Source organism: Dermacentor andersoni, chromosome 10, assembly GCF_023375885.2.
Source record: "Dermacentor andersoni chromosome 10, qqDerAnde1_hic_scaffold, whole genome shotgun sequence".
Lineage (NCBI taxonomy): Eukaryota > Metazoa > Arthropoda > Arachnida > Ixodida > Ixodidae > Dermacentor > Dermacentor andersoni.
Window position 1 is genome coordinate 131,876,074 of NC_092823.1, and position 23,355 is coordinate 131,899,428.

The 23,355-nt window shown below is 46.2% G+C and overlaps 1 protein-coding gene across 2 annotated transcripts in view; it reads right to left on the reverse strand.

The window, feature by feature from the left end:
- Positions 1–671: 671 nt before the first annotated feature.
- The window catches only part of LOC126545073 (uncharacterized), a 36,892-nt gene continuing 14,208 nt past the window's right edge, over positions 672–23,355 (reverse strand). For both annotated transcript variants that reach the window (XM_050192760.3, XM_055078205.2), the window contains 4 exons: positions 22,470–22,560; positions 22,303–22,375; positions 7,568–7,740; positions 672–6,138 (listed from right to left, as the gene is read on the reverse strand). In XM_050192760.3, the coding sequence (XP_050048717.1) occupies positions 4,009–6,138; positions 7,568–7,740; positions 22,303–22,375; positions 22,470–22,560 (2,467 nt within the window). In that variant the 3' untranslated portion in view covers positions 672–4,008. The remainder of the gene's footprint in view (positions 6,139–7,567; positions 7,741–22,302; positions 22,376–22,469; positions 22,561–23,355) is intronic.

Sequence of the window (23,355 nt, forward strand, 5' to 3'; positions counted from 1 at the left end):
CATTACTAAGCTTAGCCATGGCCCGCATGTGCATGACCAGGCCCGGCCTGGAAGTAAACAAAAATATCTTTTCTTACTTCCACTATCACTTGCACCGTATGTGTCAGCCTCACCTTCTCGAGGTCCAATCAGCTGGAGTGTATAAGCAATAAAAAACCAAAATCTGTTTTTCCCATGGGAGCATCAGTGATCTGGCCCATTGCCTGTACTGTTATTTTTCCACTGGCGCACATGCATTTACCTTGATTGTACGATTTGGTCCTATGAGGTCATTTAGCTTGCGATTATGTATATATATAAACAAGAGAATTCATAAGCGCACAGCATAAAATAAATGCACAAGTAAAAAGAACCGACTGTGGTTGCTCAGTGGCTATAGTGTTGGGCTACTGAGCACGAGGTTGCGGGATTGAATCCCGGCCACGGCAGCCGCATTACGATGGGGGCGAAAACACCCCCGTATGGATTTAGGTGCACGTTAAAGAACCGCAGGTGGTCGAAATTTCAGGAGTCCTGCACTACGGCGTGCCTCATAATCAGAAAGTGGTTTTGGCACGTAAAACCCCATAATTAAACAAAAGAAATTGGAAAAGAGATACCCCTTGCATTAGTGCTAAAATAATATAATAGTGTTGAGTGGCAATATTGCCATCACAAAAGCAGCAACAGGATAATGGTTTGAAGAGAGGTTTATTGTATTATTTTTCTTGACGCAAAAACAAAGTTCGTTCTTGTGGAAAAGAAAAAAATTTGAACTTCATCTGTTTTCCTCTTTTCTGCGGTAGGGTATACTAGGAGCCAGCTCTTTGCACATGTCACTTCAGCTTGGCACAGATAGACTTCAACCTTGCAATGCATAATGTTAGCATGTGCTCAAAAGCCTGACTTAAGTCCTTTAGAGCCGGCCCAAGCCCAGCCCAGGTCCATGGCTTTAAGCACGAGCCCAGTCTGAGCCCGCCGAAAAACACTTTGGACGGCCCGGGCCCATGCAGTGCTCTATGACGAGCACCAGACGATGCAACAACATGCATAGGAGGTTCCAGACTCCGCAGCAGCTGCGGCAGACACCCCTACCAACAAATAAAGAGCCCCAGCAGCCAAGTGGCTGATTAAAACAGACGTTTGGGCGAGTTGGCAAGATATATTTGAAACAGAACAGCGCAGTTTTCACGGGGACAAGCAGGGAGAAACGACACGGACGAGCGCTGACGTGCAAGTCAGCGCTCGTCCTTGTCGTTTCTCCCTGCTTGTCCCCGTGAAAACCGTGCTGTACCGTTTCAAACAAGTGGCTGAATTCATTGTTAAATAAAGGTTCACTTTTACTTAACATGTTTAGCCTGTCCCATTCCCAGATGTACTCGCATGAAGTGACCTTTATAATGGAAGAGTTTTGTAGGTCCAAAACACTTTTTTAAAAGCATTTGAATTTTTTTTAAAGGGGGAACGCTCCTCGAAACAACTTTTTTTATTACTTGTGCTAGAGGTTTCAAAATGCAGCCAATTATAGAGTTTTCTGTGCAGATTTCAAATATGTAGTTATTGTTTGTGTAGCTGTTATAGTTTTGCAGTTATGTGATGCACAAAGGTAAAATATAGTAATCTTTCTGGGCACTATTTTGTGCAATTAATTCCCACAAAAAGCATCGCGCTGTAGCTTTAGCTTTTTGTAGATCGCAAAGTGCTGATATTGAGCCAAACAGCATGTACAATTACTGGAACTAGGCAAAAAAACAAGGATATTTGAACTAATTTTTTTTTCTCAATTCCCTGAAATATAACCTTGTACTTCACGATTACTGCCGAGAGATACTGCAATTTCAAGTAGGTACCAGCACTGTATATATCTTCAAGAGTATGCACGCCAAATTTCGTTAGTATAAGAGACAATTATAAGTGTACGAAGTTGTTTTCATAGGATTGCGAAAAAAATGTGTTGAAGTGTCCTAATTTTTTCTCATAGTTCCAGTAATTTTGCACACTGTTTGGATAGATATCGGCACTTTGTAGTCTACAAAGAGCTACATAAGCTAAAGCATAAAGTTTTTTGCGAAAGTTATTACACAATAAAGTGCCTGCAAAATCACTATATTTTGCCCTTCTGTAGGACATAACTCAAGAACTATAGCAGCTACGCAACTAATGACATATTTGAAATCTGCTTGAAAGGTTGTATAAGTGAGTGGATTTTCAAATCTCTAGTACAAATATTAAAATGATTTTTCGAGGAGCATCTCCCCTTAAGAAACGCTCGTTATGCTTATGATGTGAAAAACAGTTAATCAAACTGCAACGTGCACTGAATGACCACTCTTTTAAACAGAATCGAATTTCTTGACGGTCATTGGTTAATTTGTGCAAGCTGCGGAATAGATCCCTTACAGTAGTAAATTCAATCCCCCTCTAGCTCCCAATTTTGCGACACCCGTACAAAACTCAGCACCAGCCATAAGGACACGCACTGGATGTTTGCAACACTTCCACAGTTTTTAGCTCCTGTCAGTTTTGCTACATGAGTTGTACACTACAAACTGTACTATATGTCAGGAAAGCTACGAGGTCAAATCCCACCCAACTTGAATAAGTAATCTGTTCCATATTTTCTGGGTTTCTTTTTTTGTTGCTGACATTTATTATGTACTGACACCCCTCACATAATACTCATATTTGGAGCACTGTGAAAACATGAAAAGTCAACTGACGGCCAGCATGCTTGATGGCACTTGCATAGTTTTTCATTACACAGGCCCACACAAGCCTAGAACCACACTGTCAACAGGTTGAAAGTGTTGGCTGCAGCAGTCAGCTCTTTGTGCAATCTGGTCACAAAGTACTTTGGCCTGGGAACTTCTGTTGCAGACTGTACTTGACAGACTACTTAATATCACAAAGCACTGTAATTGTCAATCAAGTTAATCTTTATTTACAAAGCAGGGGCAAAACAGGGGGTCCTGCCAGCCGCAGTAACTTCTGAACACAACTGGCTGAAGAAGCAACCAGCTTCAAAAAAGAAAGGAAAAGAAAAGAAACAGAAAACTAAGCCACACAAGCCATGTCAGGAGTGGGCACACACACGTACATACACAAGAAAAAAATTAAGTTCAGATGACTTCTATTGCAACACACAGCTGAATGTATCATAACAGCAACCACAACACTGCATGTTTCAACTTTTATATACAGGCATTACACTATGTACAACTCACACTGAGCAAACTTCGACAGTTTTCCTTTTTTTTCCACTTTTTTTCCCTTTTGCTTCTTGAATTCAAAGGAAACAGCTTTGACGGTGCCTAACCTGAGAGTCACAATGCACTCTACACCGCTCTTCCTCCCCCATTATCCCAGACATGCCGTGCAGTGTGGCCTACACCGCTACTGCACACAAATCCCTCCCCATTGCTAAGCACAACTCTCCTACTAGAGTTTCCACTCTGCTACTATGTACACGGCCGCACAGGTTTTGCGGTAACAAGGAAGCCACCAGCGTTCGACGCAGGTGGCATACACCATCTCACACGTGGGCGGCATCATGGAAGGGAAGAAAAGAAGAACTAACGCCACAGCACAACGGCACGGTGCTCCAAATCACCAAACACTCAATCGACGCACACGAAAAATCCAGGCTTCTCTCTCACACATACACACACCACTCACAAAGCAGTAACAACTCTAAAGAGGTCAATATTTTGTCTGGGACAACGGCACTGCTTTACACATGAAGAATGTACCACAGTACACACATTCTCACAGCACGACCTGAGCAGTTATGCTCACGTGATCCTGGAAAGCAGAGAACCGAGCCCGTCAACTGTGTGTTCCTGAATAAGTTAGGGAAAACCGGAGGCACAGCCACTTCTGGGAAACAGTCATCCTCACAAGGGAAGGGGGGCCTCCAGTGGTGTGGCATGCACACATTTGTATAAAATCCTAGCCTAGAAAGTCGTGTTTCCCGCTCACTCTGAAGGTGGTGGCGGGGGTGGGAGCGGCGGCTCTTTCGGCAATGGCGGGTCAACAGGGGGCGGCGGGGGTGGTATGCCAAAGTACTGGGGAACCTGGTATGCACCTGGCGCCATGTGCATAGGGGGCGGAGGCGCTGGCACGTAGCCGTATGGCCCCTGAAAATAAATCGGTGGAGGTGGGGCCGAGAACTGAGGCGCAGGAACGTAGCCTTGATGAAACTGTGGTGGCACATGATTGGCACTGCCAGTAGAGGGTGCCACGGGTGGCACTGGGTAGCTTGGTCCGGGCGGTGGCGGTGGGGGGGGGTGGCGCAGGCACAGAGGACACCCTTCTCGACTTGGGTGAGCGGGCACGGTGTTCCCCGTCATCGGACCGCCGGTCCCTCTTCCGGCCGCTGTTCAACCGCTCCTTGCTGATCTTGAGCTTGAGGCCCGTGCTCGGAGGGGGAGGCGGGGGAGTGTGGGGCCCCTTGCCGGACTCTGCTCCGTCGGCTGGAGGAGGAGGCGGGGGTGGTGTTGGTGTGGGCGGAACAATTTTGAGCTTAGGGATCTTGATCTTCAGGGCCTCCCGCGGCGGGCTTCCTGTCAGTCCGCTGCCTGACTGCTGAAGCTTCTCCTTGCTAATGGTGATCTTCAGCCCACCGCCAGCACTTGGCTGCGATGACCTGCTGCCATTTTCTTCCCTCGACGCCTCCCGGCGCTCTTTCTCCCGCCTCTCAGACTTTTCCTTCCGCGAACTTTCAGACTTTGAGCTACTAGAAGACTTGCGTTCATGTTTGCTAAGACCATTGCGTTCCACTTTTCTTTCTGAATCAGCCACAGGCGTGCCATCTGCAGTTTGATTCGTAGCAGCTTGCGCATCGACAGCATTGCTTGCTGTGTGGTGAGCGCTTGCGTCAGGCACTCTGTCACCACCGTGAGACTTTCCTTCCGAAGACTTGTCTCCTCCGCCATGTTTGCCCGGAGACGAGTGCTTGTTTTTCGAACGCTCAGACGAGCTGTGTTTGTGCTTGTGCTTTTCTCTGCGTTCCTTTCGTTCAGCCCTCTCTTTTTCCTTGTCCTTTACTGGGGGTGCAACAACTTCAGGCTTGACTTCTGGCTTCTCAACAACAGGTGCTGGCAGTGGAGCAGCAATTGGTGCCGGTGGTGGCAAAAGCGGTGGCTGTGCAGCTGGAGGCGGTATTGGGGGCGTAGAAGGCCGCGACTTCTGAGGAGGGAGTGGCGGGGTCGCCGGGAGCGACTTTGCCGGCGGCGGGGGTGACGGGGGCCGTGCCTTCGGCGGTGGTAGTGGGGGAGTGCGGGGCTCCGCTTTTGCGGGCAGCACCCCAGCAGGTGGGGGAGCCACTGTTTTCAGTGGGCCATTACTCTCCTCGACCTGCACTGCTGGGGGCGGTGGCATCACTGGTGGTGCCAGCTGCGTCACTGTCATGAGTACATCCTGCGAGTTGCTCCTGTCGTCAGCATCAAACTGCAATGGCGAAATGGCAGGCATCATGTCTGGCCCATCAAGGCCAAAGGAGAAGCTGTCGATGGACGAGTCACCACCATCGCCACCAAAGTGAGAGGCAAAGTTAAAGTTGAATCCACTTGTGTCCTCGAAGGCATGCTCCTGCTTGACGTGTGCGGCTGGTGGCTCTGGCTTGCCACCGTCGGCAGCGGAAGCTGACAGCCGTGGTGCTGCAGAGGCACCAGCGTCAAAGGTCGGCTCGGAGTGGGGCTGGTGATGCCTGCTTTGCGAATGTGACGAGGGAGCCTGATGAGGAGGGTGAGACGCAGCTCCGTGATGCGACTCTGACCGGTCGGTTGGAGGAGGCTGAGGCTTTTGCTGACCCTTCTGGCGATAGCGCTTGTCTCGGTACGCATCCAGTGAAAGTGGCTGAGAACCGTGACTGCTAGACCCTTCCTGGGCCTTTCGCTTGCCAGGAGAAAGCAGGTGCTCGGCACCCTGGTTGCCAGCCTGCGGTTGCACAAGCCCTGGCGACCGCTGCGATGATCCGTGATGTGGCGGAACCTTGGCGTTCCGATGCATGGTTGGGTCTGAGGGTGGCTTCCGGCTGCTGCTGTGGCTACTGGACGTAGACTGCCTTTCACTGCTAGCAGGAGCCTCACTTGCAGTGGACTGCTCGTGACTAGCAGAGGCTGCGGTCCGCTCGTCTCTCTTCTGCTGCGCATGGGCCTCCTGTGAAGTTGCATCAAGTAGGTTTGATCACGTGCACAGAAATGCACCCAAAGGGCCTTTATTTTTGTTGGCCCTTAATTTAGACAAATTCTGTGAGTGGGAAATGCGGCAAATGTTAAAGGCACAGGAAGATTTCAGTTTGGAAATGTGGACACTATGCTGAAAACTGAATCCAGTGAAACCTTGATATAACAAATCTCGATTTAAAGAAATTGGCAATGTAACAAGCTATTTTCATTTCTCAACTTTAGTTGCATTTGAAACCGTGTATTTTCGTTTATGATTTAATGAAGTATAATTTTGTGACACGGTAATGATTTAACACAGTTTTCAGCCATTTTAAGTATATGCTAGGAGTATGGCTATTAATCTAGCAAAAAGGCATAAAAATGTCGGCCAAGGCAGAAGTTATTTGCGAGCGTCCCCCACATTAAAAGCTTGAGTGGCAAAAACGCTGTCCAAGCGCACACGCCAGGATGCGGCATGCACGAAACACCGCTGCACCATTTGTCGCATTGGTAAACAACTTGGAGGCTGCACGGCATGCAGCAGCTCAGATACATGAGAGCAGATGATTCATTCAGCGCAAGGGAGAGGGTGAACGCGCGGTAACGCGATCAAACGTTCGCTGAGGAGTAAGGCAGATAGACACATATTTCCTCTTCTACCCTTGCTGTGGCTGCGCATGATTGTCCATACACAGGCCGTGTGTGCCATATAGTGGAGGTAATCTGCAACAAGTGCAAAGGGAGAGTCGAGATGGTTGGTGCCCTGATGTGCACTGCGTTCCCGTGCATTAAGTGTTGGTGGTCGCATAATCTTAAGTTTGACAGACAAGGTGCAAAGCATTCACTCACGTTGTTGAGAGCTGTTATGTTTGCCTGCGCATGCGTGACACTGATAAAACTACAAACCTTACTTCATGCAGTTGTCTCTTCGCTATTGCCATCAATGTTCCGCATCTTTTGTGACACTGTGACATTTTCATTTTTTTTCACAGGATGAATATTCGTAATCTGTTTGCACTTTTGTGTTGAACCTGGGGCCATCTGATGACGGCTACAGACACTAAACATGGTCAGCCATGGAGCCCAAATTTACGGTGCTGCACAACATAACACACGCAAATCTCAGACGCCTTGAGTTAAGTCGCTGAGTTAAGCTACCAATTGTTAACGCAATGAGGACCAAGTCGAAGCCTTGATACTGCTACTTCCTTTAAGAAACATCACTTTAAAGCAGTGCCATGTTCACTGTACTTGTTCATTTGCCTGTCCTGTTGATAGCGCACTTTTGCAAGTTCCACATTTATCACCATAAAACAGAAGATGCATAACTACGTCAGACAGCACTGTCCCACATGCCTTTTGGTTCTGCACCGCTACAGAAAGTTGTCAGCAATCACCGAGAAATTTGGTTATGCACATACCTTCCGGGAGGATGAAGATGATGAAGCAGTCCCACTGGCGCTCGGTGTTGTAGCAACTGGTGTCGGTGCCCCCGTAGCACTTGATCCGCTGCTCCCAGCTCCGATGCTCATGATCTTGCGCTTTAGCCGGCTTGGGCACTTGTCCAGGATGGCCAGGAACTCGGACGTCAGCTCTGAGGAATTAAAATGTGCGCCGAGAGAATTCAAGACGAGCACGGGCAAAGCAGGTTACTGCAAACTCCACTCTACAGACCCCACTGCAAGTGTCTCCCGAGTTTTACTCACAGTCATCAGTAGTCTATTTGATGTCCACTGCAGGAGCCTTTTCCAGCATTTGCAATAACCCATTTTGTATCAGCAGAAACAATGCTATGCCCGCAAATTTCCTAATTTTATCAGCACCTAGTGCTCTTCTGTCCCTTACTGTATTACCTGTTTGCTCTCTAACCCACACCTTTGTTCAGCTGCTCACCGCACTGCCCTTAGCTTCTATGTTAATCTCCAAGTTCCTCACGGCACCATCCATTCTCTCACAGCGCCATCCTCTCTAAGGAGGGAGAGAGCAACGCTTAACATGCAGAAAGCCCCAGCTGTTTTTCTTTCTCTCACATTCACTATGCTCTCATCACTCACTTTCCTCCCCTCTCTTCACGTCGCTCAAACACCACCTGGGCAATCATTTTAGGAGACAGTTTTGCTTTCCCTAGATTTCACCTGGCACTGGAAATATCTCCACTGGACATATGGCGCTGTGCCAAGCTTGCTCTCTTTGCACAATGCCAAGAGCACTGCTGGCCGTATACTTTTACCCATACAGAGCCTAGTCTCATGGAAGTGAAGCTATCTCCTAATATGATCACCCAAGAATACTACCCCAGCATGTATGGAATGCACGAAATCATGTGCGAAGATCGAACCAATTAGCCACCGGAAGGCACACAGATCACATCAGATACACATGTTGTATGCAGTTCAGAGCTTTCCGTATAAACGCAAGGACATAACTTCTCATGCGTCTGCTGTTAGATTCCCAGTTTCACACGAGCCATCGTATGAGACATCACATGCGAGAAGGCACTGTCTCATGCAGACACTGCTGGCTGCCACCTCGGAAGAGAATGCTGGCATAGATGCTGCTGTGCCTGCACCTATGTTCACAGATGTGCAACGTAGCATCAAGATTAGGAGACTCGTCTGTGCAGGCAATGCCGTAAGTGACCTCCTTGCAGACATTGCTGCGCTTGAAAGCTTTTGCTGTGTGGCTCGAAGAAAGTCTTTAAAAAACTGACCAAAGAATGTTTTGGCATGCTGGCGGATGCAGATTGCGGTATGCTCAATTTCTCCCATTAAGCATGACTGGCACCTGCACTATAGTATTCTTTTCACATTTACTTTTCTTAGGGTTCTGGTTTTTCAGTCCTGCAGAGTATTAACCTATACTTTTAACTGAAGCTCCCTGCAATTGTCACACAAAATAATGTATTATAAGCATACCATACATACTCGCATAATAAAGGCACTTCCGTTTATCACACACAAAAAAATAGGGGTGCATATATTAGTGGGGTAAATTTTATGGCAACTTTTTCAAAGCATTCAAAATTTAAATGTAAGATGGTAATGACTTGAAAAATGTGTTAAGACAACTTACCTTTGCAGTATAAATGCATGTATACTATTGCGAACCATGACACCTATTTAACAGCACTTCACTCCGCATTAGAATCCCCAGACCCGTCGTCTGGGTCACTAGCTGCTTCATCCACATCGAAGTTCTACAACAGCTCGTCTTCGCTGCCGCTTCCAGCCGTCTGCTATATTGCAAGCATCATGTTGAGGCGCTGCTTTTCAGCACCTGTTGTTCTGACACGCACACAGTGTGCTCCTCTTTCTTCATCAGTCCTGCTCATTGGCATGCTGAAGCTTACATCGGTATCTGATCAGTGCTTCTGTTTTGTGAGCAAATAAAACTCTCTGTCCTGGAGCAGGCGTATCACAAGTCTGGGAAAAAGGATGTTCTTGTAGCAACAAGGCAGTCACTCACAAAATGATGTTTGTCTTCTCAAGCACAGTCCACTGCACCTTAACTCGCTTTAAAATCTGTGGAGGCAATGCCATGCTTTTTCACCATGGCTCGTACATGCATCTTGATAATTTCATCCAATATCGCACAGCCTTCTTTTCACAGTTTCCCAACATATTTGAGGACTTTCCATACTAGAAAATTTTCCAATCTTTAGCCCTTGGAAGCTGCAACACGTTTGATTCATAATGAGCAGCTTGTAGTGCACACGGACTTCAGCAACACTGAACTGCCTTCGGCAGCACGATTCCAGTGCTCCAGTGCATACTGTTTGGCCTTTAAGGGGGCACATGGGTCTAGAAAACCGAAAATCACAAAACTTTTGGAACCTTGTTTCTTGTTTTGGCATCTATAATGCCTTTCTACACTATATCAAAACAATTTACCAATAATGCACCCCAAGTGTCCGAAAAGAATTATTTTGTCAGTGCAAACGGGAAGAAAGGTACCCAAAATCATGCAGAAGTTCCACCTTTCAGTTTCCCACATCCTCACCGACAATGGCCACATAGGAAAAACGTAAATGCAAAACAATCAGGGGCCACTCTGACGAAGCTCGCGATGGACGTGGCCCTCCTATTGGCTCAGGGTGTCGGCACACTGAGAAGTGCCTTCCGATTGGCTATTGCTATGGCGACTAGTGACCTGACATAGCCAGTGCAGCAGGCCTACTAGTGGGCATACTTAAAAAGTGCTGATCCACCATTTCTTTGTTGATCGAATTGCAAACCTAAGTGGCAAATCGAACCTCTCTAATAAAAGAAAGAATTTTTGAAACCAGACACGAGTCTATGGAAAGAGAAGCGCAAGCCATCTCTGCTTCTCACGGCAAGAAAGATGCGGTGGTTATCACAAGCTTCAGGCAAGCCGATGATAAGATCACGCAGGAGATAAGTGACTGCCTTGTGCGATCTCGTACTGCATTGGCAATAACACCATGGTGAAGCTAGCCACTGTCCTTTGTCCTAGCTTGCACATTTACTCTGGAGACCGCAGATGATGTGCCGATACCTATTCCTGCACCTGTCTTGCATACACAGGTTCGTGCTGGTGCATTCCAGATCCTGTTACAAGCCTATTTGTGCCCCTAATGTCAAAATCGGCGGAGGCGTTTTTCTGCTCTTATTATTTCCTGGTTTTGAAGCTTGAAATTTTTTCTTTTTTCTCAAATATACAGTGTAGACTGCTTATAACGTAAGTCGCGGGAGTTGTAAAAATCTGCGCTATAAGCAGTACCACGTTATAACCACAGCATGCTTTTTTCTGCTTTTGCCTATGCCAAACGAACCACCCACCTTTCAAACACAATTTATTATTATTATATATATAATATATATATACATTATTATTTAAGCACAGAAACCAAGTTTTCTTGACAAGTGCAGCATCAACGGAAGAACGCTGTTATTTTCGTCTGGAGATCTTTTTTAACAGCGCTTCGAACAATTGCGTCCTCTACAAGGCTTAAGCACTGAAGCACTTTCTCACTCAAACTGTTCTTCACGCAGTACATCTTCACTTTGCTGAGGTATTCCAAAGCATCTTTGCACGGGACGTCTGACGTCGGATCGGCATCTGACTCAACTTCAGTTGCAAGCTCCGCGCTACCGCGCACCACTGCAACGATCGCATCATCTATCCAACATATTCTTGGAAGGTGTCAGTAGCAGAAACAAACTTGCTTTCGACAAGGCCGGACCACACATTGTCGGTGTTGACCGCCTCGTCGACAACACTGTCACCTCTGCATTGCGCACGAAGCCTGCTTTGTTGAAGCACTTGCTTATTGTAGTGGCTTTAGCTGCCACCACGAAGCGGCAACCATATCAATCGCGCCCCTTAAATTCACTTTAAGAGGCTGCTGCTGCTGCATGCCCAGCAAAACTCTTTCGCAGATGCGTTTTTTTGTAAAATGCCTTTACGGTTGCGATGACACCCTGGGAGAGGCTGACATTTGCAGTCGTGTTGGCAGGCAGAAACTTTAAGGGGGGACACGGCTCTTTGCGGCGAAAAAATCGCGAAAAAAATCGATTTTTCGAAAACGAAATTTTCGATATCTACAGCTAATATTCCTTTAATTCACCAAGTTTCGAATCTCGGGGAAGAGTATTTCGTCCGCAATATCAATTTATAGCATCACTGTGAGCTGAATTCCGCGCAAAAACAGCCCTTTTTATCGCGGCGCGTAGCTCTTTTTCTACGCGCGCGATCGCAGCCATCTTGGTCTCGTTGGAAAGAGGAGCCTTCCTTCTTTAATTTCCCGCCAAAAGTGACTCCGTCGGTACGCCAGTGACGCTGAAATCCGGGGAGAAAAAAAAAGCCCGAACGCGCGATCCGATTCGTTGACTAGCGCACGTGACCAAAAACGCGTGCTGTGGTTGGCTGCGCGAGGTTCCCATCGTCTGCTCCACTCCGCAGGCGACGCGACTGCGCGTCTCGTAGGTTTGTTGGCACATGCCCAACGATGTTCGATCCACCGGGAAAGTTCGCCACGAGGCACAAGTTCGGCAAAAAGAAGAAGCGATCAGCTTATAACTTTCAAAAGCGCTCCATTCCTTCTGAAAGCATCGAGAGTAGCTCGCCGCCAACTGCAAATGATGCCGAAGTAGGCCTAGCCAGCTCACAAATGAGTGAAATCGTTACGGACAGCGGCTGCGTTCGGCGTGACACTGCAATGTTGCAGCGTGCGGATTTGTTGCAGAGGGAGATGAATGCTCAAAAAAACTTCGAGTTCTTGCATCAACGCCAGCAACAAAGCGGGTGTTGGATTTGCTCACTCGCGCCGACGGCGTTGCAGCCGCGCCAGTCGACGCCGAGGCAGGCTTCGCTTTCCTCAGTGGACTCCGTGAACGGACTGATGTCAAGTGCAAGGTGTGCGGCGGCAGCATCGCAGTAGGCAAAAGCGAACGGTAATCTGGCTTCGCCATAAAGATCGTTATCACGTGCGCGTGTTGCGGCGATATCGCGTCGGCATGGAGCTCGACCCGCGTGAACAACCTTGCCGCGCGCGATGCAAGCCACCGGGAATCGGCGAACGGCGCTAAACGATGTTTTTGCCGCATTTGGGTGGCCGTGGTCAGAGCGACTACATTCCTGGTGGCTTTTAGCCACTTTCACTGCAAAATAATGCAAAATTATTTCTGTACTTTTGATTAAAAGTGAATGTATTCCTTTTTTCTCGTTTTCTCAAAACACCGACTTTTCACTTGTACACAATGTAGGGTCAGATTTTGGAATTTATGCTTTAAAAATTTTCAGTTCTGCTTTAGATCAGACAGTATGGTAGCCACAATTCTAACAGTAAAGATTGAATTGCTATAAAATTACTAATATTTGATATATCAAAATAGTATTCCTACCATTATGTTCCTTATGTTTTCTAGTACCCAGGCATGTGCCAATACGAATTTCGTAGCGCATTTTTTTCCCCTATTGTTTCTCCAAATTATGAACAATGAATTTCATTTATCTTCAGAACTAAATGGCCTATTAATAATTATATATTTGAAATCAGCACAAAAGTCTTAACAAGAATGGAAAGTTTCATGAATATTGATGGAAAACATCATGAACATTATTTGAATTACAGTGTCCCCCCTTAAAGAAGCGAAAGTTTCATTCATGCCTGGTTGGACCCCTGTATCATCCTTGATCAATTTAGTATTCAAGCATTTGCCGTAATCACCATGAACATGTCCTGAAATGTTTTTTCTCGTTTTCTCAAAACGACATTTTTGATGGTAGTGTAGTTTTGGAGTGACGATATCTCTGGTGCTACTCATCTTATTGCAATAATTCTTTTTTCGTCATAAAGGTGGACAAATTGGGAGTGCAGTAGGCCTAAAATGTGAACAAATATCATTACAGAAATTTTGAAAAAGTAATAATTTCTCCAGGGTTTCACTAATGCCTTCTGCTTACAAAAGTTTGACATGCTGTAACTTCGGCATAAATCAATTTAGAACATTCATTCTTGTAGCACTGCAACCTCTGATCATTCAACATCATTTTGATGTGCCAGTCTCCTTCATTAACAGCCAGCATTGTAGAGAGAACTTGCCTCCAAATTAGTCCATACAAAAAAACATGAATTGCTTATATTTTGAAAAGTACTGGTTGCATGGGAAAACCGATTGAATATTTGAAATCAGCATGTCAAAATACATAAGTGATGCAAGTTTTATCAAATTGTGGCCACAAATAAAAAATGAAAATTTAAGTGGGGTGTCCCCCCTTAACTTGACTGCAGTCAACTGTGGCTTGATGTTGTAGGCTGTGCAATTGTCAAGAATGAGCACGACCTGTCGCTTCTCTGCCACCATGTCTTCGTCGAATTTGCAAAGCCAGCTTGTGAACAAGTCTTGTGTCATCCTCGCCTTTTTGTTGGATTTGTATGTCACTGGCAGGCACTCTCGCTTTTTAAAGCAACGTGGACTTGCTGATTTTCCAACGACAAACAGGTGGCGCTTGTTGCTTCCATCTACGTTAGCGCAGAACAACACAGTTATGCGCTCTTTTGAGGCCTTGAGGCCAGAGCAGGCTTCACCTCTCAGTGCAAGAGTGCGGCTGGGCAGAAGGTTATAAAATATGCCAGCTTCGTCGGCATTGTATATGTCTCTGTCCGTATATGTGGACAGCATGATTTCCAAATTTAAGCGAAGCCAGAATTCAATGGACTCGTCGTTGACATCACCGCTTTAACCGCACACCACTTTGCAGCTGATGTCATGGCGATCCTTGAATCGCTGGATCCATCCATTAACCCTTTGAAGGTTTTTGCCGTATATGTACGGCGCTGGTTTTCTGTCCCTCAAGGTCTTTGCCGTACGGGTACGGTTTCAACGCTCCGTTTGAAATTTCATGCCACGATGACGCTGCGTGCTCGCTGGGAGGTGCTGCCACCTCTTAGGACTTACAAGAAGCATTTGAAATTTGTGCTACCTTCCTGCGGAGATAAACAGAAATGATATCTAACTTCAGCACATCGCGCAGACTGCGGCAACACTCCTTTTGTGCTCGCAGTTTCGCCGCGTGATCGCAATGGAGGCACGCGAAACATGATTTTTCTCTTCGTCGGCACTCACTTGGAGGGGCGGCAGAAGTTGATTTCTACCTTTATTGGCGCTGCTCTTAGCTTGTTTATCACCGCCGTTCGCGAGGCATTCTCACTCTCAGCAGCAACGCACTTTCGCGGTGTCGGTTCCACCGCGTGATCTCAACGTAGGCGCGCGAAATGCGATTTTTCTCTTTGTCGGCACTCTCTTGCAGGGGTGGTGGAAGTTGATTTCTATCTTGATTGGTGCTGCTCTTAGCTTGTTTATCACCGCCACTCACGAGGTATCCTCAGACCTCTGCCCAAGGCAGCCGCACACAGAGATGTCGTGTGTGCCAACACAACTTGTCGCACCAAGAGGAGAACAGACACGCGATTTAGGCGTGCAGACTGCGATAAGGCGCTGTGCGTAGACCCATGTTTCAAGGAGTACCACACTCTGAAATACTATTGAACATTTTACAGTTCTGAGTGATGCCGACACCAAAATACTGTGCCTAATTTTTTTTTACTATTTATTCCCGACTTTATACATGTTGTACATTCAAGATCTGCAATAAAGTGATTTGACCAAAGCTTTTTTCAAAATAATTCAACCCTCAAAGGGTTAAGTGGGTTGAAGTCGTCGTGGCCTAAAAGAGCACCGAGAGACTTGGCTTTTCGTTGGAGCATGGGGCTACTCACTGGTATGCTCTGAGCCCTAACTTCACGGAACCATCTGAAGAGCGCTGCTTCCATGTCTTCGTACTTCGTACGTATTCTCTTCCGTGACAGGGAAGACGAATCTTGCTGCAGTTGCTGCCGCAATTTGTCCTTGTTATTGTATATGGTTTACACACGGTTGTGCCGGAAACGTCGTATTTGGCCGCCACCGACGCCTTCTTCAGCCCACTTTCTATGTCCATCATAACGCATTCCTTCATCTCCAGTGATAAGGCATGCCTCTTTAACCTGCTTGAAGACACCGCCGACACCATGGTGACAAAAGCCCGACAACAAACGTGCACAGAGGACAACTACAACACGACGAGATCATGACGTGCACACACCAAATGCAACAAAGTGACTGAAAAAAAAAAAGGAGTACACTGTCGCCGCTAACGTTTCTACCCCGCACTCTGCGCAACACACACCCTGATTCGACGCTGCTATAGTGACGAAAGCACTCGCCCTGCTTCCTCTAAAGTCTCCCGGCCTTCTCCTTTTTGTTCCGCTGTTCACTGCTGGTCTCCACGCGCGCGCCCATGCTCCCGCTTCGCCGCGTTTGCACGCACGGCGACCCTGAGGGCCGGGCTCAACGCCTCTGAGAAAAGGCAGTGCTCTGTGCGCAGATTTCATGGTCGCGCACTTAAAGGAACCGCGCGATAACCGGTATTCTGGTTCGCACGCCTACGCAATAAACGGTCCACCTATACATTGAGTTCTATGGCAGATCTGTACCCGCTTAAACAGTAGTTTCGTTTTAAAAGTAGTAAAGTCAAATCCCCGACTCAGCGGCCATTTAACATAGTGTGTTGTGTATCCGCATAAACCGTACCAGCTTATTGCGTACGCATCGGTTAAAACGTAGCGTTTCAACTTTTCGTCGCGCAAACACGGCGGTGCGCCGTCTCCATCGGGCGGCCCGGCAGAACAAGAAGCCTCAGAGATCAGAACAACGGCCTCCAAGCGCCCCGCACGTTTGCGCGTGAGGCCACATCAAGATCAACATCATTTCGACGCCGTGCCAGAGAGCGTTATGGCGTCGTGCAAGCGAGGACTCGCGTCGTTCCGAAGCTCGGATAAAAAAGATGCCGGGTGCTCAGCATAGAAGAAAAATTAGACATCGTCCGTCCTATCGAACGTGACACGAAGAAGTCTGTGCTGGCACGCAAGAGGGATCTGCTGTTGACTCCAGTGTGTGGCATTTGGAATGCGAAGAAGTTGCTCGGCAGCGCTGCTGCGACCGTGAAGACATGTCGGCTACGAGGTTCGACTTTTTGCCATCGTTGCCTGTGTTGTTGCCGAAGTGTCGACTAGCGACAGCGATGAGGAGGACACGGAAAGCGACAGCACGGGCGATTCAGGCCCGACAGTGGCATAAGCTGCACGTTACGTCAGCCTCCTGAATGCAATCATCACGACGAGAACAGGGGCACGATAACGTAACTCTATTCCGAATTAAAAGTATTCCAAACTCAGGCACCTGGCAATGAAAAAGGCACCCCCGGGACTTCTGCAGCACTACTGCGCACGTGCACGGAGAATACGTAACGCCAACGAGGGATCTGCCATGCGAATGTTTGCCGAGAAGAGGGGGATGGCTGAAAAGCTAGCACGCAGCTTCAGTAAGTTGGAGGCCGCTGCCGTCGTCGTGCTAGGCCGCCGCGGCATCAAACGAAAATAACACTTTAGTCGCGCGAAGTGAATAAATACTGGATGTTTTTTTCCCTTTTCATCGTACTCTCTCCGAGTTCCGTTTTCGACAGGTAAGGTGGTGATCTCATGCTATTCGGTTAAACAGTACTACCGTTTAGTACGTACTTTTTCCGAGCTCCGGCCAACTACGGTTTAATGAGGTTTCACTGTATATCGGTGGTCAAAAAACCCACGCTATAACTAGTCCTGCGCTAAAAGCAGTTACGTTACAAGTGGTCTGCACTATATATATTTTTTTAAGTCTCATGTTCGGACTGGCACTGTGTCCCTTCTACTCATTCAATTCTCATCATTCTTGTTTTGTCTGAATGCTGGCGAGTCAGAGTGCATAAATAAAAACTATGATATAGTGTCTTAGGACACTGGTATATTTTGAGATCCTGTAGAAATCACCAAGAATTCACATTTTTAAAGCTGCAACATTAAAATTTCTTAACTTCGTCTAAAGTACAGATACACACATCAGTATGCTAAGTGCATCTATGGAACATACTTGCTTACTTTTAGGTGTGTTGTTGCAGTACATTCTTTGTAAGTCACATCCTAAATTTTTAACACAAGAATTGTAACTTCTTTTAATGACTTAGAAAAAAAGACTAATTGCATATTTGTAATCAGCACACAAAATGGGATGAGTCCAGCATGTTTCATATGTCTAGACCGAATAAAAAAATTTTTGCTCCTGTGGCCATGTCCCCCCATATCTAGTGCTGTTTATTTTTCTTATAATGCATATTTTAGCCTCCATCCAATACTCAAGCCTTGATATCTCAGCACCAAAAACAGACTGTACTAAATTTTGTTTGCATAACAGAACCTAATGTGTACTCTATGAAGTATAGCAAGCAGAATTTTTTGTTTTCATTTCAGAAATTAAATATTTTGCAACATTTTCTGCCACATGGTTGCAATACATTGTGGTCAACCGACTGTAACATATCTACTGATGATCAGATCAAAAAAGTGCTTGCTATACTTCATCCCTTAAACTTTATACGATCTAACCATGCCTTCAAATAATTTTTTATCATACCATTTATTTTTCATTGTGGCCTTAAACTGTCGAAGTGAAGTGTTAATTATCTTAGGAACTAATTGACTTACAGCAACACTATTTACACATTTGAGATCAGCACAAAAATCTTAGTAGGACTGTAACATGTAATTAATATTGAACATCATTTCAACAGCAGTGTCCCCCCTCCACCTCCTATCAACTTAAACCAGCCTTACAATTATGGCCCATCACACAGACAGGGACCAAAGATAGGTATAAAAGCAAGTAACAAACACAAATTCGACCTGACCACTATGATGACCTTGTTGACAGAGCAAGAGCGCTAGTTGTCCCTTCACTTGGACTCTCCCATGTACAGCACCTGGCCTCGCATTGCACTATCTCTAATTAAGAGTAAACTTGCTGTTGCAGAGAGCAGTTGTGCGTCTCTTGCTCTTTCAAGTCTGCAAGGTGCCTTTATGCAGACACTGGTGGCAAGCATGCAGAAAGAACAGGCTGAGAATTATCTGAACCAATAGCACAAACACACTGCTCCTCTCCTCATTCCTGCTCATTGGCATTTGATCAGCAATTCAGTTTTGTGCACAGATTAAGTGCGCTTGCTCTAAACATATGTGCAAGAGTAAAAGATTCTAGTCTCAACCAAAAACTACAGCACAGCCATCCGATCGTGGGAGTGCGCAGGACCAAGGCTGGAGGGCAATTACTATGAGGGGAAAAACAATAAAATTTAGTGGTGATTTTAGCAGCAAATGCGAGAGAAATCTATTAGCATTACATCACACCTTACTGAGGTTCCGGATCCACGATTTGAACCGCGTTCACCACATTGCAAAGTGTTGTTGAGGAGCCCGCTCAACACATGTCCTGCCTATTCGAGGAGCACAGGGCAGTCAACGCATGCACTTTGTCCACATTGCAGATCGCTTTCAAGATACCAAGGCCGTGCCGTAAGCTGCAGCCGCCGGAGTAAAACCTCCTCTCCCTCGCCTCCTCACGGCACTTGCGCCCCACCTTCCTCCCTCGTGGGCGTGATTATTGAGCCGCGATCGTTGGCTTAGCATAGAAGAAAAATAGGACATCATGCTATCAAATGCAGCACAAAGAAGTCGGTGCAGGCACGTGAAAGGCATCTACAGTTGACTACGCTGTGCGGCATTTGGGATGCGAACGAGAAGTTGCTCAGCAGTGCTGCTGCAACTGAAAAAAGGTGTCTGCTACGAGGCTCGACCTTTCGAGGTTAGACTTTTCGCTATTGTTGCCTCTTTTATTGTTGAAGTGTAACCTAACGACAGGGATGAGTACGACACAGAAAGCGACAGCACGGTCGATTCAGGTCCAACAGTGGCAGAAACTGCACATTAAGTCAGCCTCGTGCAGTGAGTCTGAGGCCACTGTCATCGCTGCTAGGCCGCCACGGCATCAAACGAAACTAATACTTTTGTCGCGCGAGGTGAATAAATACTGCCTGTCTTTTGCCCTTTCGTCGCACTCTCTCTCAATTCTGTTTTTGATAGGTAAATTTGCAAAATCGTTTGGAAAGTTAATTAGTGGAAAGTTTGGAAGATCGATGTAAGGTTCAAGGATACGACAATTATGTGGGGATAATTTACTGCGAGAATGTACAAAATGCTAAAACAAAAGACGCAGTCTCATCCGAAAGGCTAAGCATTGATTGCGATAGCAAATTAGTAGACAGCTATACAAAGTAAGGAAAGCTGTCTTACCGCCCGTATAGACTTGGAAATATTTGCTAACTAAATTAACAAGCATGCTGTCAGTGGGCACAGGCGAACATGAACACATCACACTCAATGACCGCGGACACTCGCTGTCAAAACACTGGTGTGAGGAAGCACGGTAGTGCGCAAAGTGATCTTTGTACTGTCTATCACTTGAACGCCGAGTGAGCGACGAGTACACTGCACGCACAAAGGCATGAGCCACCTGCAGATCGCTTTCAAGACAAGGTGCGCGCGACTGCACAAAGTACGCAGTTGGTGCCGGAGTATAACGCCACCCCCCTGCCCCCGCTTCCCTCCCTACGCGCGTGAGATTGAGCCGCAATCGTTGGTTCCTCATGCATGCGGTCACAAAAGGTGCAGTTGCTTTCGGAGAACAACACACCCCTCCCTCTTTCCCATCCCTCCATGGCCTTTCGCACGATGGAACACAGTACGTTTCCTGTCACCATGAGCGTGCCATATTGAGCCGCGATCGTCGGCTCTCCTCACGTGCTTTCGGGAAGGCACTCGGCTGTCATACGCTATCATCAGTGGCCGAAACAAGCAGACAGTATCTGCTGCTGCAATTATTGGGGGTGCGATGATTACTCAAGGAAAAAAGAAACTCTTATTTTTGATGGGCAATGTGAGGGGTGGAGCATTATGCCAGTGTGAGAATTACGCGAGTAGATATGGTAATGCCTCTTGCAGGCATTATCAACTGCAACACTCAGTTCAGCTTTTGGATGAGAAATAGAAGCTTTTGATCACAGAACCTTATGTGCAGTGCGACATTAGAGCTTGCGTCCAAGGACAGCTTCGTCTTTCAACGGCATCTTTCTTTAACAGCGTGGTTGCGGTGAACCAGATTGCAGCGCGCCAAACTTAACGGTTATGAGTCAGCGACGAACACTGCTGTAGCAATCAAAGCTAGGATGTATCCTGAAGTTTACTTACTTATTTATTTATTTACAATACTGCCAGTCTTATTGCAAGACCACAACAGGGGCAATACAGTGCAGTAGCATACAAATATACATATTCTTCACGGGCAGCAACATAAAATTGAATACAAGTAAAAAGATAAATTGTTCGTCGGGAAGATATATAAGAATACGTCGTTGACAATGGCAGGCCCAACTTCACAAGCAGACAACTTCGCATGCATGACAAGTTGTAAAAGTGATTTTCTTTATCAAGTTATCTTTATCTTTATCATATTTCTTGTATACATGTTTTGTTTCACGAAAACACTATTGTCTCGCGACTATCCAGTTGATTTCAGTATGTATGTATGATACATGTTGCTGCGTACGGCCTGCGTGCCAAATTGCTGTGGGAGCAGAAGCCTTCGTCAGGCCACATGGCCTTTAGCTTCTGCTTCCTTATTGTTGTAAACAGGAGAAATAAATTCAAATTCAATTAAAAAAAAAAAAAACACAACTGATACATCGCTACTGTGCATTCATGAAACGCTCTATCTGTGACGAAAATGAAGATAATGAATGAGTACTAGTAATATCATGACCCAGACAATTCGATTCGCTATAGTAAGAGGAAAAAAAAGAATTCTTGAACGTGTTATTATGGCATACATACTCTGTTAGTGTCCATGAGTGTTTGTGCCGCGATGGTCGTGATTGTGAGTAGGTTACATATTTTTGCAGATCAATTTTACAGTGATTCTGTAATAATTGATACAAAAATTTTAGGCGTGCCTGCTTTGCTCTTAATGATGGTCTCGTAAGGCTAGATGAACCTGAAAGCTATGTTGGGGAGTCGGTGCACTTTTATTTATTATGAATAATCCGTAGTGCTTTACATTGAAGATCCTCGAGTTTTGTGAGTTGAGTTACTGATTGGGAGAACCAAACTGTGTTCGCGTATTCTAAGATTGGCCTTAGGAATGTTTTGTAGGCGAGGAGTTTAGTAGATACTGGTGTGGATCGTAAGCATCTCCTGATGAAGAAAAGTTTTCGTAAAGCAGCAGATGTGAGGTTAGTAATACGAGAGTCCCACCTCAGGTCAGAAGACAGTGTGATACCTAGATATTTATGCTGTCTAACTTTTGTTAAAGGTAAGTTGTTTACAGAACAGGAAAAGCATGATGGGTGTTTTTTTCTTTTTACGCTCATACAATTACGCCCAACAGATTCTTTCGTGACAGCTGTCGCACACTGTGGCAAGCGCATCAGTTTTTCAAAGCAGGTACAAATTTATTTACCTTTTATTCACGTATGAGGTCGAACCTTTAATATACAGGCACTCACTCATGGGAAAAAAAGGCAAAGTGCAGCCCTAACACGAGAATACACACTGTGTGTAGGAAACTCTGTGGGCTTTCAGGTATGCCAGGTTACAGCAAACACCTTAACCAACCAACCAGGCTGCTGCGGGCGGGGGCCACCAGCACCGACAGGCTGGGGCAAGAAGACTGACCTTCAAGCAGCTCCGCGGTGCAGCTCTGCTCGACGTACCAGAACCAGTCCTTGTTCTCGCTGGACTTGGGTATCTGCAAAGGGCCACACAAGCTCCGCAAAAATGTCCAGAACCGAGACTGGAGGTCCCTGGGCAATCACTGGGAAGCGTGCAGCAAAGCCACTCACTTCCCAGTTGGACCACTTGCAGGCCAGGTGGATGCACAGGCAGGCCACCACTCGAGGCTTGTACTGCAGGCACATCATCGTCAGGTGCAGGCTGAGCAGGAAAGACACACAGCACGTCAGCTCTCACCACAGAGGTGGGACAAAAAATATGTCGCGCATGCATCCCAAGCTCTTAGCTGTTGTCCAGACTGACACCTTTGAAGAGAATTCATACTGAATGCTGCTTAACTAAGAGCTCCAGGTGTACACTACTCCCGACTAAATTGCTCATTCGTTTGTGCTCAGATTAATCTGTACAATACTCAATACAGTCTGTACAATCCAGCTGGGTATGATCCACTGTTAAAGATAACACTCAAATTAGTGTTACGGGATCGATTACAGTTGTCTAGAATGCCTCAGAACCTTATCATGGCGCAACGCAGCACCAACTATCTGAGCAGCTTAGCTTACAGGACCCAAATGCAAAACATGTTTTTTTGTCCACTACTGTATGTCTGCCTAACATGTCGCATGAAGTACTTTATTATTAGATTATACACATAAATCTAAAAGAAGTGCTCAAACGAGGCAATTCCTGAAGCAATTTCAATGAAATTTGGTGCATATAAAAGGAAGAGTGAAAGCAGACCTTTCCTTTAGGTCCTTGTTTAAGTTTTGCAAAAATTTTTTATTTTGAAAAAAAATTTCAGCCTGATGTTAACTGTTACACAGCAATAACAGATATCACAACTACCTAACATACGAGGGGCTACCTAAACATAACCAGAACTCTTTTTTAAAAGACTGTGTGGTGCAGCGCAAAGCAAGACAAGAAAAACGAGGACAAACGCTTTTTCTGTGTCCCTTGTCCCGCTTCATGCACACAGACTCATGGAAAGCCAAC